The sequence below is a fragment of the Carettochelys insculpta genome, chromosome 4 (assembly GCF_033958435.1).
Source record: "Carettochelys insculpta isolate YL-2023 chromosome 4, ASM3395843v1, whole genome shotgun sequence".
Classification (NCBI taxonomy): domain Eukaryota; kingdom Metazoa; phylum Chordata; order Testudines; family Carettochelyidae; genus Carettochelys; species Carettochelys insculpta.
Genome location: NC_134140.1, coordinates 20,685,786 through 20,698,889, shown reverse-complemented (window position 1 = coordinate 20,698,889; position 13,104 = coordinate 20,685,786). Strand labels below are relative to the sequence as shown.

Here is a 13,104-nt window from a genome sequence, read left to right as displayed (position 1 = left end):
AAAACAAGAGAATACACTAATTTTCCAGTTTGTATTTTTCCCCAGGCCTGCAGTTTCTTTGGGTTAATACTCAATAGTTACAGAGCAGAATTTAGCAAAAAATGATTTGTGAATTTTCTGTACATAAAAGGCTACCAGAGGGGTATATCACCATTTCTTTCTATCCACAGGCATACTGGAAGAAAGCTTATTTGTTGGTTCCTGCGTCCACACCTTTTCAGTGGATAGTAGAAAATTCAGTTTCATCCTGTGCTTACAATCTGACTCCTTTCACTGCACTAAATTTTTGAGGCTTTTTGCAAAAATGGCCTTTTTTACATTAGGCAAACTTTAAAGGACCTTATTCCTACTTGGAGCTGTCAAAGAAATGTGTCTCTAAGTTCCAACTAATGTGAGAGGTAAATATCCAAAGGCAAATATCCCAAATCCATCAACAGAAGTGTGGAGAGACATCTGGTTCATAGTTAAACTGCTGCACCAAACAAATTATGTAATTCAGAAGATTTCCTAAGTAAAGCCCCAAAAAAGAAAGTGTTAAGGTCCAACATGGCTTTCCTTTAATTAATGTAAATGTAAATATTAATAGCTTAAAAGTACTTCTGATATAACCACTATAAGGAAATTTAGATCTGGTTAGCTCAAAAGCAGGGCTAATTAATCTATTTAGCATAGTCCTTTCAACAGACTGGATAGATTTTGATACTCTTGCCAGATACAGTATGCAGCTGCTGGCACCCTGACCTTTTCAAGTAATACAGCACATTCTGTGTAATAGAATACTCGATACGGAAAACTAGTCTGCGAAAGAACCTCCAGCACTATACACAAGATAAGATAGGTTGCTCCATTTAACCATAGTGGGTCTTAAACTTCTGAATGACACCTGGTAAATACAAATCTGAAACACAGTTGTGTGCAAAGGAATGCCTCTTTCAGTAATACAACCTAAAATAACCATAGGGTGTTATAGCTGACCATGTAGTGTTGTCATTCAATACTGATTACAGCCAAGTACATTTTCCAATAAACTATGACAGAACTACACGTATCTGCAAAGCATTCAAAATTCATAAGTGGAAGAAATAACTTAAACTATATCTTAGCAGAGGCTGAAGATGAGACCTTAAAAAAACATCTATAAATGCATTTTATTGGAAAAATCAGATGGATAAATTAGCTGATGTGTAGATATGAGAGGTGAAGATGGAAGAATGTTAGATTACTGTTTGATTTCTGCACAGGAATGGAAAGCTTGCAAAATATAGGGAAGACAGAAAAATGACCCATTGAAGCTTAGGCATCTGAGTGACTGATACAGTATAAATCCTGAAACAACAGTTAGATCACAAAGTACACATACATATTGACATCCACAGAGGATATTTTTATACCAAAGTACAATTATGTCAAAGTTTGAGGAAACAGAAAACCAGTAAAATATCAAAACCAGTGCTCTGCATACAAAAGCCTGACTGCCTTTTCATGGATCCGTTACTAGCGCAATCCTGTGTAGCTGTATTGATTCAATGTGACTAAAATACTTATACCATGAGGGGGTCTAGTCCTTTAACTGAAGGGGGAGTTTGGCAGGAGGATGGGCTGCAGGTGCAGTTTCTGAATCAGTAGGTTAACACATTTACTATTCTTTGTAGTAGTAGTAGTAATAATAATAATAAAAATAATAATAAAAAAGAGCCACGTTCCTCTTCACTGCTCGGTTCTGACATTTTCAAGCCCCACAAGATTGTCTATGTACTGTTGTTTTCCTCTGCCTGCCCAACATCTTTATCAGCAGGAATGTGGCCAGTTTTAATAAAGTTTTATTTCTAAACCACTGCCATAGAGCATGCATCAGGAGACAACACCCATTCCCTAGTGTTGTAGTGGTGGAGGGGTAAATTAACAGCAAGAACAACAGATAACATAAAAGTCACATCAGTTTTGATGATTTCACTCATGGCTTGGCTATTACAATTCTTTCCTTTGTTTTAGCTTACTGGTGACCATACCCTGTTATGCACAGATATATCTGCTTTGCTATCCTCAATCCTGGCTGCCTGCATCAAGTAGTAGCCAATTCTAATGCTTCAGTGGAAGACAAAACAACCAGATAAACTATAAATGTACCCAAACCAATTCTGAAATGCTGTGACACAGGAAAAATACTTGTCCGGGTTCTCAAGCTATTGGCTCTCATGAGAGATCCTAATTGTATCTGCTTTCTCCTTTTGCTTCTAATTCATGTCTTGTAGCAACACATTTTATTCTCTCAAGGTAGATTATGAAACAGATTTTAGATGACACACAACTGTGGCTGCTGTTCTGGACTTTCTAGAAAATAAAAAAAAAACCAGTGAGGGCATGAGAGCTAGCAGAATTGCCGGATACTTGGGCAAGATGGGGGAGGACTCTGTATTCTTGGAGGGGGCAGGGCTGGGAGCTAGCTTCTCCCCATTCAGCGCCACATAGATCGTGCCAGCTGGGGTTCTGGCGATGATTTAAAGAGTCCAGAGCACCAGATATGCCACCACCACCACAGTAGGTAGTGAAGCACCAGGCCCTGAGGCAGTTATCCCCCTTGGCCATCAGTGGGCCTGAGTAGGGAAAACTACTATTTATTGAACCTAGCAGATTCACTCTTTCAAATCTGTTTCAAAATAGGTCTCCTATGTATTCTTTGCATACCTAAAACTGCCATTAAAGCCAGAGAGAAATTTGGGTAAGCAACTAATCCACAACTGGCTGTTAGCAATGCAAAATCCTAATATACTATACAAAATCCACATTGGGCCAAAGTCTGTTCCCTGCTACACTAGTACAAACTTAAATAACTTTACTGAAGTTAACCTACTCCACTGGAGATATACTCTAATCAATCTGGACTAACAAAGGATACAATGTGTCTCATACCTATGGGCGTGTCTACACTAAGAACTTCAAAGTTCAGCACTATATAGAAGTAGCCAGCAGAGAGTCTACAGACATTTTCCCTTTCTTCAAAGCTAACTTCGAAATAGGGAGCCCAACTTCGAAGTCCTTTCTCCATTCCTGGCAGTGGAGTAGTGCCCTACTTCGAAGTTAAACTTTGAAGTTGCTTACTTTGAAGTTAGCAACTTTGAAGTTATTGTTGTAGTGCAGACACAGCCAAAATGTTTCATAGGTGGCACAGACAGTGACACTTTCTATTCTATTCTGAGAATCAGTTTTCAGTTGCTGATAATTCTACCAAACTTAAACCATTCAGGCTGGATTTCTTAATCTGAAAAGCTTTGCCTCTTTTTGGAAATAATTTGTTATTTAGCAATCATGCCTTTGGATCATTTTGTAATGTTTCCGATATAAAGGTTCAGCTGTTTCCAAGAATGAATTAGAGGAAAATAGGTTGCTTTGCCCATGTTAAAAAAAAAAAAAAAAAATCTTACAACCACTTTGTTGAGAAGTTATCGTGATGTTTTAACGGCTATCGCTCTCTGAAAATATTGCAGCTCACATATGACAGTAAATACTTGTTGGAGTTTGACAGCTACATTCTTTCAAGATTCCATCTGTAGCACCTGCGCAGATACAAAATTGTTATCTGCTTCTGCAAACACAGTCCCTAGATATCTGTATCCACATCTGCGGATGTGTATACCAAAGGTTATCCACAGATCTGCAGGACTCTACCCACTTGTACTGAGCAGGCCGCAGGAGTTGACCTGGGCTTTCCTGCAGCTGCTGTTCCAGGCAGCCAGGAACTGCTCTGACACCAAGTGCTGGCACTGAGAAGAAGGATATCATCTTTCTTCTCCTCTCAGTTCTCTTCCCAGGCAGAATGTAGGAGGAGGAGGAGGAGGAGGAGGAGGAGGAGGAAACAGCCGGATTGGAATGCAAAGGGATATGAGACGCAACATAGGGCACAGGGAGAGGTACAGGGTAAGGTAACAGTGGCTGGAGCTCAAGGGTTAGAAGGGTTAGGAACTGAAGCCAGGAGAGGTGGCCAGAAAATACAGGGGAAGGAAAAGGAGCTGGGAACTAGGGCAAATATGAGGAGGGTTGAGGGGAGAAGCAGAGGTCAGGCATGGGAGGCAAATTTTAAACATGGGTGGGGAGAACAGGAACAGATTAGGGGCAGGGGGAAACCTGGCAGGAACTGAGACTGGAGCAACAGAGGGACAGGAATGGAACAGGAAAAAGAGGAAAGACAGAAGTGGGTGGTGGACAAGGATGGAGATTGGGAGGGGGAGTAAGTGAGGGTGAACAGGGGTAGAATGGTCTGTAACCACTAGAGAATATTCCCTTCTAGAACCTGGAATTGAACCTATTACTCCCCTTCTAGCAAACACCTCTGAAATCTACTGGCAAAGTCTGTCTCATTCCACTCTTGTGGGAGGCCAACATAGAAGATAAGAGGCTTCTACTGTAAACAGTTACCTACTTAGCCCAAGCAACAGAGGATTGTGCTGTGGATCTGCAAGGCTCAATATAGCTTTAAAATGAAGTAATTTTTGTTTTTAAACTTTTTTTTAAAAAAGTGGGAAATTATATAAAAAGTGCATGTTAAAAAGTCATTAAATCTGGAAAAGTCAAGCACTCAAAAGTTTGACTTAAGGTTCCCTTGTTTATCTGAACCTCTTGTGAGTTTGTATGTAATTAAATAATTTATTTTTGCATGTCCATAAAAGTGTTCATGTAAATTAGAATTTTCTGCTCAGACCCTGGCAAAATTACAAGTCTACATGTCAAAAAGACTAATCAATTAAAATTTGTCCATTAATTCATAATAATGTTCACATTACACATGCAAAAAGCAGCATAAGACTAGTGAGCTGTTATGGGCCTCATTTGCCTCCTCTGACCAATTTTATTTACAGTTGCATTCAACCACTGATTTAAAGGCAGAGCAAGATGAATCCAAGTGCTGTATACAATATGCATCTCTAAGTTTAGACAGGCAGGACGTGGGTTTGTTTGGTTTCTTTCTACCTTTCCATAAAATTTCACAACCAATCTATTGTAGAACATCAGAGTTCTGAACACCTCGGGAATGGCGGTTGTAACTCTGAAATGTTTACAACCCTGAACAAAACATTATGGTTGTTCTTCCAAAGGGTTAAAACTGACCATTGACTTAATGCAGCTCTGAAGCTTTACTATGCAGAAGAAAAAATGCTTTTAACCATCTTAATTTAAATGAAACAAGCAAAAAAAACCCTTCCCTTGTCAAACCTTTTTCTTAAAAAACTTCCTTTAAAAAATAGCTTACTTTTAACATAGTAACATACTTTATTTGGTCAAAACAAAAAAGCAATCAACTGGCACTTTAAAGGCTAACAAAATGATTTGTTAGGTGATGAGCTTTTGTGGGACAGACCCACTTCTTCAGATCTTAACCATACCAAAACAGACTCCATATATAAAGCACAGAGGTCCAAAAATTGTTATCAAGGTTGACAAATCAGAAAAAGTGTTATCAAGGTTGGCAAATCAGAAGAGCAGAGACGGGGCAAGGGGGGGGTTTGGGGTGGGGAAGTCAAGCATTAGATAAAACAAAGAATGTAAAAGAGTCCTTTTAATGGGCCAGGTAATTGCTGTCCAGGTTCAAACCATGTGTTAATGTGTCGAATTTGAATATATATGAGAGTTCTGGGCACTCTCTCTGTAAACGATTGTTACAGTTCCTTCTCAGCAAAACAGACCTTCAGGTCATTAACAGAATGGCCCACTCCATTAAAGTCCTGGCAGACAGGTTTGTGAGTTGGGAGTTTTTTTATGTCTGTTTCCTGTCCATTCATTCTTTGTAAAAGAGTGTTTACAGCAGAGTGCTCAGAACTCTCATTTATATTCAAATTTGACACATTAACACATGGTTTGAACCGGAGACAGCAATTACCTGGCCCATTATGAGGACTCTTTTACACACTTTATTTTACCTAACTCTTGACTTCCCCACCCCACTCTCCACCTCCTGCCACCCCTCTGCTCTTCTGATTTGCCAACCTCGGTAACAATTTTTTCTGATTTGTCAACCTTGAAAATAATGTTTGGATCTCTGTGCTTTATATATCGAGTCTGTTCTGGTATGGCTATGATCCGAAGAAGTGGGTCTGTCCCACGAAAGCTCATCACTTAATAAATCACCTTGTTAGTCTTTAAAGTGCTACCCGACTGCTTTTTTGTTTTGATAGAATACAGACTAACACAGCTATCTCTCTGTCACTACTTTACCTGGTATTTTTGTTATTTTGGGGGACAGGGTGTGTTTGGTTTTGTTTCCACCGAAGCCTGGTTCTGTACTTCTGGTTCCAAACACAAGCTGAACCTCTGTAATCCAGAACTCTCTTGTCCAGCAACATCCAGAATCTGGCATGATTTTAGTTAGTCAGATAACCGTTTATCATGGATGTGGCCAAGTTTGCCATGGGTCCATGAAGTTTGTTTACATCTACCAGTCCTGGCCCTGTGTCCTGTGTTGTTTACCAATACATGTCTTATAAGAGCCCAGTAAGCAGCAGAAGTGTTGGTAATGTGCTAGACAATATTAAAACTAAAGCACCTTGGGGTAAGTGGCTGCTTGTGTTTGGGGGTTTTGGGCTTGTGTTTGTTTGTTTGGAGTTTGGAGTGCTGAGCTGAGTGTTTGTTTGAAAGGCCGTGTGCTCAGGCAGGCAGTTGGAAGCTGTGAGTCTTGATTAGGTTTGAATTGAAACACCATGTGCTGATTGGCTGAGCTGTAGGCAGAGGGAGGAGCTATCAGGGAGGCCGAGCACTTAAACCCCGCTAGTAAGCGACCAGGGAGCTTTGCGACCAGGGTGCGTGCTAACAGGAGGGAGTTTTGAAAGGGGAGCTTGGAGGGAGCCAGTGACTTCTATTGCCCTTAAACTTAAATCCTTTATAACAACCTCTATCTGAAACATTTAACTAACCCCTCATATATAATTAGAGTAGGAAATGGAGGCAGAAGCCCAGCAGCAGAGTGGGGGCTATCCTGTTTATTGTGTCGAGTGCAGTATGTATGACTACCTACCCTGTGGGTGGGTGGCGTATGTGTGCGCTCGATGCAAGGAGCTCCTGGCCCTCAGAGACCGAGTGCGTGCTTTGGAGGCCAGGGTGGCTGAACTGGAGGAGCTAAGGAAGGCAGAGGTGTTTGTTGATGAGACTTTCCGGGACATAGTAGGGCTGTCCCACCTCCAATCTGACAGTCCTGATGCTGTTACGGAGGATGAAAGGCTCAGGGAAGAAGAGCAGTCAATGGGAGCAGAGGGAAACCATCCCATAGTTGGGACCCTCCTTCCAGAGGGTGCTATTGTATCCTCTCGTGCCGAGGATACTTCTCCGGGGGAGGGAGCACCAGCTGTTAGGAAGAAGCAGGTTTTAGTAGTGGGGGATTCGATCATTAGAAATATAGATAGTTGGATTTGTGATGACCGGGAGAACCGTATGGTGACTTGCCTGCCTGGTGCGAAGGTTGCGGATCTCTCGAGGCATCTAGACAGACTTATGGGCAGTGCTGGGGAGGAGCCGGTGGTCGTGGTACATGTTGGTACCAATGACATAGAGAAGGGTAGAAGAGATGTTCTGGAGGCCAAATTTAGGTTACTAGGAAAGAGACTGAAATCCAGAAATCTATGGTGGCATTCTCTGAAATGCTTCCAGTTCCACGCGCAGGGCCAGATAGACAGGCAGAACTTCAGAGTCTCAATGCGTGGATGAGACGATGGTGTAGGGAAGAGGGGTTTAGATTTATTAGGAACTGGGGACACTTTTGGGGTAGGGGGAGCCTATACAGGAATGATGGGCTCCACCTAAATCAAGGTGGATCCAGACTGCTGGCATTAAACATTAAAAAGGTCGTAGAGCAGTTTTTAAACTAAGAGGTGGGGGAAAGCCGATTGGTGCGGGGGGAGCACCTGGATCGGATGGAGACTTCTCTTACACGAGGCTCCATAGATAGGGATTCCCTAGAAGTTAGTCAGATAGGGAACGTGGGAAATAATATATGGGCAAGATCAGATGTGAAACAATCGCATATAAAAAAATCCAACGCGTGTGTGAAAGGCAGACATATAAATAGTGGTAGTTTTTTAACGTGCTTTTACACAAATGCTAGGAGTCTGTCTAATAAGATGGGTGAACTGGAGTACCTCATATCAAAGGAGGAAGTTGACATAATAGGCATCTCAGAAACATGGTGGAATGAGGACAATCAGTGGGACACTATCATACCGGGATATAAATTATATCTGAAAGACAGAACAGGTCGTGCAGGTTGCGGAGTGGTACTATATGTGAAGGATAATATAGAATCAAATGAAGCAAAAATCCTAAAGGAATCAAAATGTTCCATAGAATCATTATGGATAACAATTCATTCCTCTAATATGAATATGGCATTAGGAATATATTACCGACCACCTAACCAGGACAGTGATAGTGATGCTGAAATGTTAAGGGAGATTAGAGAGGCTATGAAAATAAAAAACACAGTAATAATAGGAGATTTCAATTATCCCCATATTGATTGGGTGCATGTCACCTCAGGACGGGATTCAGAGATTAAATTTCTTGATGCCTTAAATGACTGCTTCTTGGAGCAGCTAGTACAGGAACCCACAAGGGGAGAGTCAATTCTCGATCTAGTCTTGACTGGAATGCAGGATCTGGTCCAAGAGGTAACTGTTACTGGACCGCTTGGAAATAGTGACCACAATATAGTAACTTTTAATACTCCTGTGTTGGGAAGAACACCGCAGCGGTCAAACACTCTGGCATTTAATTTCAAAAAGGGGAATTACACTAAAATGAGGAAGCTAGTTAAACAGAAACTAAAAGGTAGAGTAACTAAACTAAAATCCCTGGAAGCTGCATGGAAACTGTTTAAAGACACCATACTAGAGGCCCAACTTAAACGTATACCCCAAATAAAAAAACACAGTAAGAGACCTAACAAAGAACCACCATGGCTAAACAGCCATGTTAAAAAGGCAGTGAGAGAGAAAAGGGCAGCTTTTAAAAAGTGGAAGTCAAATCCTAGTGAGGAAAATAGAAAGGAACATAAACACTCCCAAATTAAGTGTCATAATGTAGTAAGAAAAGCCAAAAAAGATTTTGAGGAACAGCTAGCCAAAAATTCAAAAAACGATAGTAAAATGTTTTTTAAATACATTAGAAGCAGGAAGCCTGCTAAAAAAGCAGTGGGGCCCTTGGACGATAAAGATATAAAAGGAGCGATCAAAGAAGACAGTGCCATTGCGGAGCGATTAAATGATTTCTTTGCTTCAGTCTTCACGGCTGAGGATGTTACAGAGGTTCCTAAATCTGAGCCAGCCTTTTTAGGTGACAAATCTGAGGAACTCTCTCAGATTGAAGTGACATTAGAGGAGGTTTTGGAGTTAATTGATAAGCTGAATAGTAACAAGTCTCCAGGACCAGACAGTATTCACCCAAGGGTTCTGAAAGAACTCAAATGTGAAATTGCGGAGTTATTAACAGTGGTTTGTAACCTATCCTTTAAATCCATTTTGGTACCAAATGACTGGAAGACGGCCAATATAACGCCAATATTTAAAAAAGGCTCTAGAGGAGACCCTGGCAATTATAGACCGATAAGTTTAACATCAGTACCAGGCAAATTAGTAGAAACACTAGTAAAGAATAAAATTGCAAGGCACGTAGAAGAGCACGAATTGTTGGGCAAAAGTCAGCATGGTTTCTGCAGAGGGAAGTCATGTCTAACTAATCTATTAGAATTCTTTGAAGGGGTTAATAAACATGCGGACAAGGGGCACCCAGTGGACATAATATACCTAGATTTCCAGAAAGCCTTTGACACGGTCCCACATCAAAGGCTTTTATGTAAATTAGGCGGTCATGGGATAGGAGGAAAGATCCTTTCATGGATCGGGAATTGGTTAAAAGACAGAAAACAAAGGGTGGGAATAAATGGTAAATTTTCACAATGGAGGAGGGTAACTAGTGGTGTTCCCCAGGGGTCAGTCCTGGGACCGATCCTGTTCAACTTGTTCATCAATGATCTAGAAAATGAGGTAAGCAGTGAGGTGGCAAAGTTTGCAGATGACACCAAGTTGTTCAGGACAGTCAAAACCAAAACGGATTGTGAAGAACTACAAAAAGATCTCAGCAAACTGAGTGATTGGGCAGCAAAATGGCAAATGAAATTTAATGTGGGTAAGTGTAAGGTAATGCATGTTGGAAAAAATAACCCAAATTACACGTACTACATGATGGGGTCAAATTTAGCTACGACAGATCAGGAAAGGGATCTTGGAGTTATAGTGGATAGTTCTCTGAAGACATCCACGCAGTGTGCAGCGGCAGTTAGTAAGGCAAATAGGATGTTAGGAATTATTACAAAAGGGATCGATAATAAGACAAAAGATATCATTCTTCCCCTATATAAAACTATGGTACGCCCACATCTTGAGTACTGCGTGCAGATGTGGTCTCCTCACCTCAAAAAAGATATATTGGCATTAGAAAAGGTTCAGAAAAGGGCAACTAAGATGATTAGGGGCTTGGAACGGGTCCCATATGGGGAGAGGCTAGAGAGACTGGGACTTTTCAGTTTGGAAAAGAGGCGATTGAGGGGCGATATGATAGAGGTATATAAAATCATGAATGGTGTGGAGAAAGTGAATATAGAAAAATTATTTACCTTTTCCCATAATACAAGAACTAGGGGACACCAAATGAAATTGATGGGTAGTAGGTTCAAAACTAATAAAAGGAAATTTTTCTTCACACAGCGCACAGTCAACCTGTGGAACTCCTTGCCCGAGGAGGCTGTGAAAGCCAGGACTCTATTAGGGTTTAAAAAAGAGCTTGATAAATTTTTGCAGGTTAGGTCCATAAATGGCTATTAGCCAGGGATAAAGTATGGTGCCCTGGCCTTTAGAACAAGGGCAGGAGATGGATGACAGGAGATAAATCACTTGATCATTGTCTTCTGTTCTCCTTCTCTGGGGCACCTGGCATTGGCCACAGTCGGCAGATGGGATGCTGGGCTGGATGGACCTTTGGTTTGACCCAGTATGGCCATTCTTATGTTCTTATGACTTCCCATGGTCCGGCAAATTCTCACGTTTGGCACCAGTCAGGTCCCAAACGTGTTGGACAAGACAGGTTCATTCTGTAAAGTGTGTGGTTGACTGGTCAGTGTTTGTAACGGAGTTACTACTGAAAATCTTTTATATCACATTTCAACACAAGGGATTGGTTTATTTGCATATTTACAGCAGCGATAAAAATCATGTAAACTATTCTTAAAATGAAAACCATTAAAAATACATCTAACTGTTGAGGTGCAAACATTTTCTATAAACCTGAAGTCACTCTTCCTCCACCTTTTTGAAAAGCTCCCTCCTTCACCATGGACATTTCATAGCTATTCTTCTACAAGCTCAGCTTACACCTTCCCTGCACTGCTTGATAGACTCCTTATAACACTTGACAGATCCCTACAGGCTCATTACATTTCCCCACCGACTAAAACCAACAGGCCACAGAACTCCTGCAAATTCATGTCTAATTCCTTCTCTGAACACTACAGTACGTGCAATGTGTACCACAAAACAGAAAAAAGCAACCTACTTCAAATCAGGATATGGGGTCCTGACCCAAAACACTAGATGACCACTGGGAGTATTTCCAATTATGTCAGTGGGATTTGGAGTGCAACTGAGATGTCATCTGGTCTCAAATTCAGTATTCTGAGGCTTTGGCTCATTAAATTTTCACTATTAGAACCTGCAGCCAAATATAGAGCAATGTTCAAACTGGACCTATTCAAACCCTTGTTTTGTTTTGGGCCCATCCCTATTAAGAATATTCTATTTTAGTCCAGTTACATAAAGCCATGCAAAGGCCACCAGCAGCAGAAATATGAATGAGCTAGAGCAGCAAGGGAAACCAAGACATTTAACTGATAAATCTACACTGTGACATTTCAGAATGAAAACCACTTTGCACTTTCCATGACCAGCAAGTGTCTGCAAGCTGTAATTCCAATCTGAGCAATAAGTGCTAGACATGGCAAGTTCCTACTTTGTACAGTTACTCTATACTTCCTATAATAACCTGGTAGGACTGGACGCAACCCAAAAGGGCCTTTCGTCGGGGAGATGCCACGAACGATACAGTCGAACAGAAAGCTGATCTGCTCTCCTTCGGCACAGGAAAGGAAAAAAACACCAGCCCCTGAAAGAAAGCACAACATTAATATAGACTTTTCATCTGCACCCACAACAGAAGTATAAAGATTAAATATTTACATGTGGTGATCAAAAGAATTCTGAGTGCTACTCATGAAAAGAAATCACTGAGATTTACACTGAGGAAGAAAATAAAATGAGTTAATTTAATGGTAACACATTCTGATCTGAGAAAATGTAAGCAGCAGGCTCTATCCTTTCTGCCTTCTCAGTTAGCTTGCTGAGAGTCATGCAGCAAAACCAAAGAAAACCAGGTCAAAATACAAGCAGTGGAAAACAACAGCTGCCAGTTTCTAATACTCCTAATTATACCATTAGCTGTCACAGGTTACAGGTATATCAGTCTTCTGCCTTCAAACAGAGATTTGTGCATCTATGAAGTATTTATGGTAGAACACGAAGACATGGTTAGAGATGGGACTAAGCAGTGATTTTCACACCTCCACTTTCACAAAATGCAGGTAAGTTTGGATTTGCAACATAAGAACTGCCATGCTGGACCAGAACAAAGAGCCATCACCTCCAGTATCATGTCTCCAAGAGCAACAAGTTCCAGATACTTCAGAGGAAGGTATAAGGAACCCACACTGGGCAAATATGGGACAAACTGCTCCCCCACATTAGGTCTCAACTCAACCTGACCTCCAATAATTAATGAAGGCTTACGTACTGAAGCATGGAGGTTAAATCTCCCTTCATAAACCTTTACTGACATTGTAGGGTTACCATATTTGAACTTTCAAAACCGGGGACACCCCTGAGAGGGAGTATATCTGTCTCAGTATCTACCAACTCATTAACTTTATATACTATAAACACATTAATATAGTGTGAGTTGGTAGATACTGATAAGGATACACTCCCTCTCAGGGGTGTCCTCTTTTTTGAAATTCAAATA

General features: G+C 41.0%; 1 protein-coding gene across 5 annotated transcripts in view; it reads right to left on the bottom strand.

Moving 5' to 3' along the window:
- Window positions 1-13,104, bottom strand: part of DOK7 (docking protein 7) — a 108,472-nt gene that overhangs the window by 68,336 nt on the left and 27,032 nt on the right. For all 5 annotated transcript variants that reach the window (XM_074992406.1, XM_074992407.1, XM_074992408.1 and 2 more), the window contains one exon: window positions 12,073-12,192. In XM_074992406.1, the coding sequence (XP_074848507.1) occupies window positions 12,073-12,192 (120 nt within the window). The remainder of the gene's footprint in view (window positions 1-12,072; window positions 12,193-13,104) is intronic.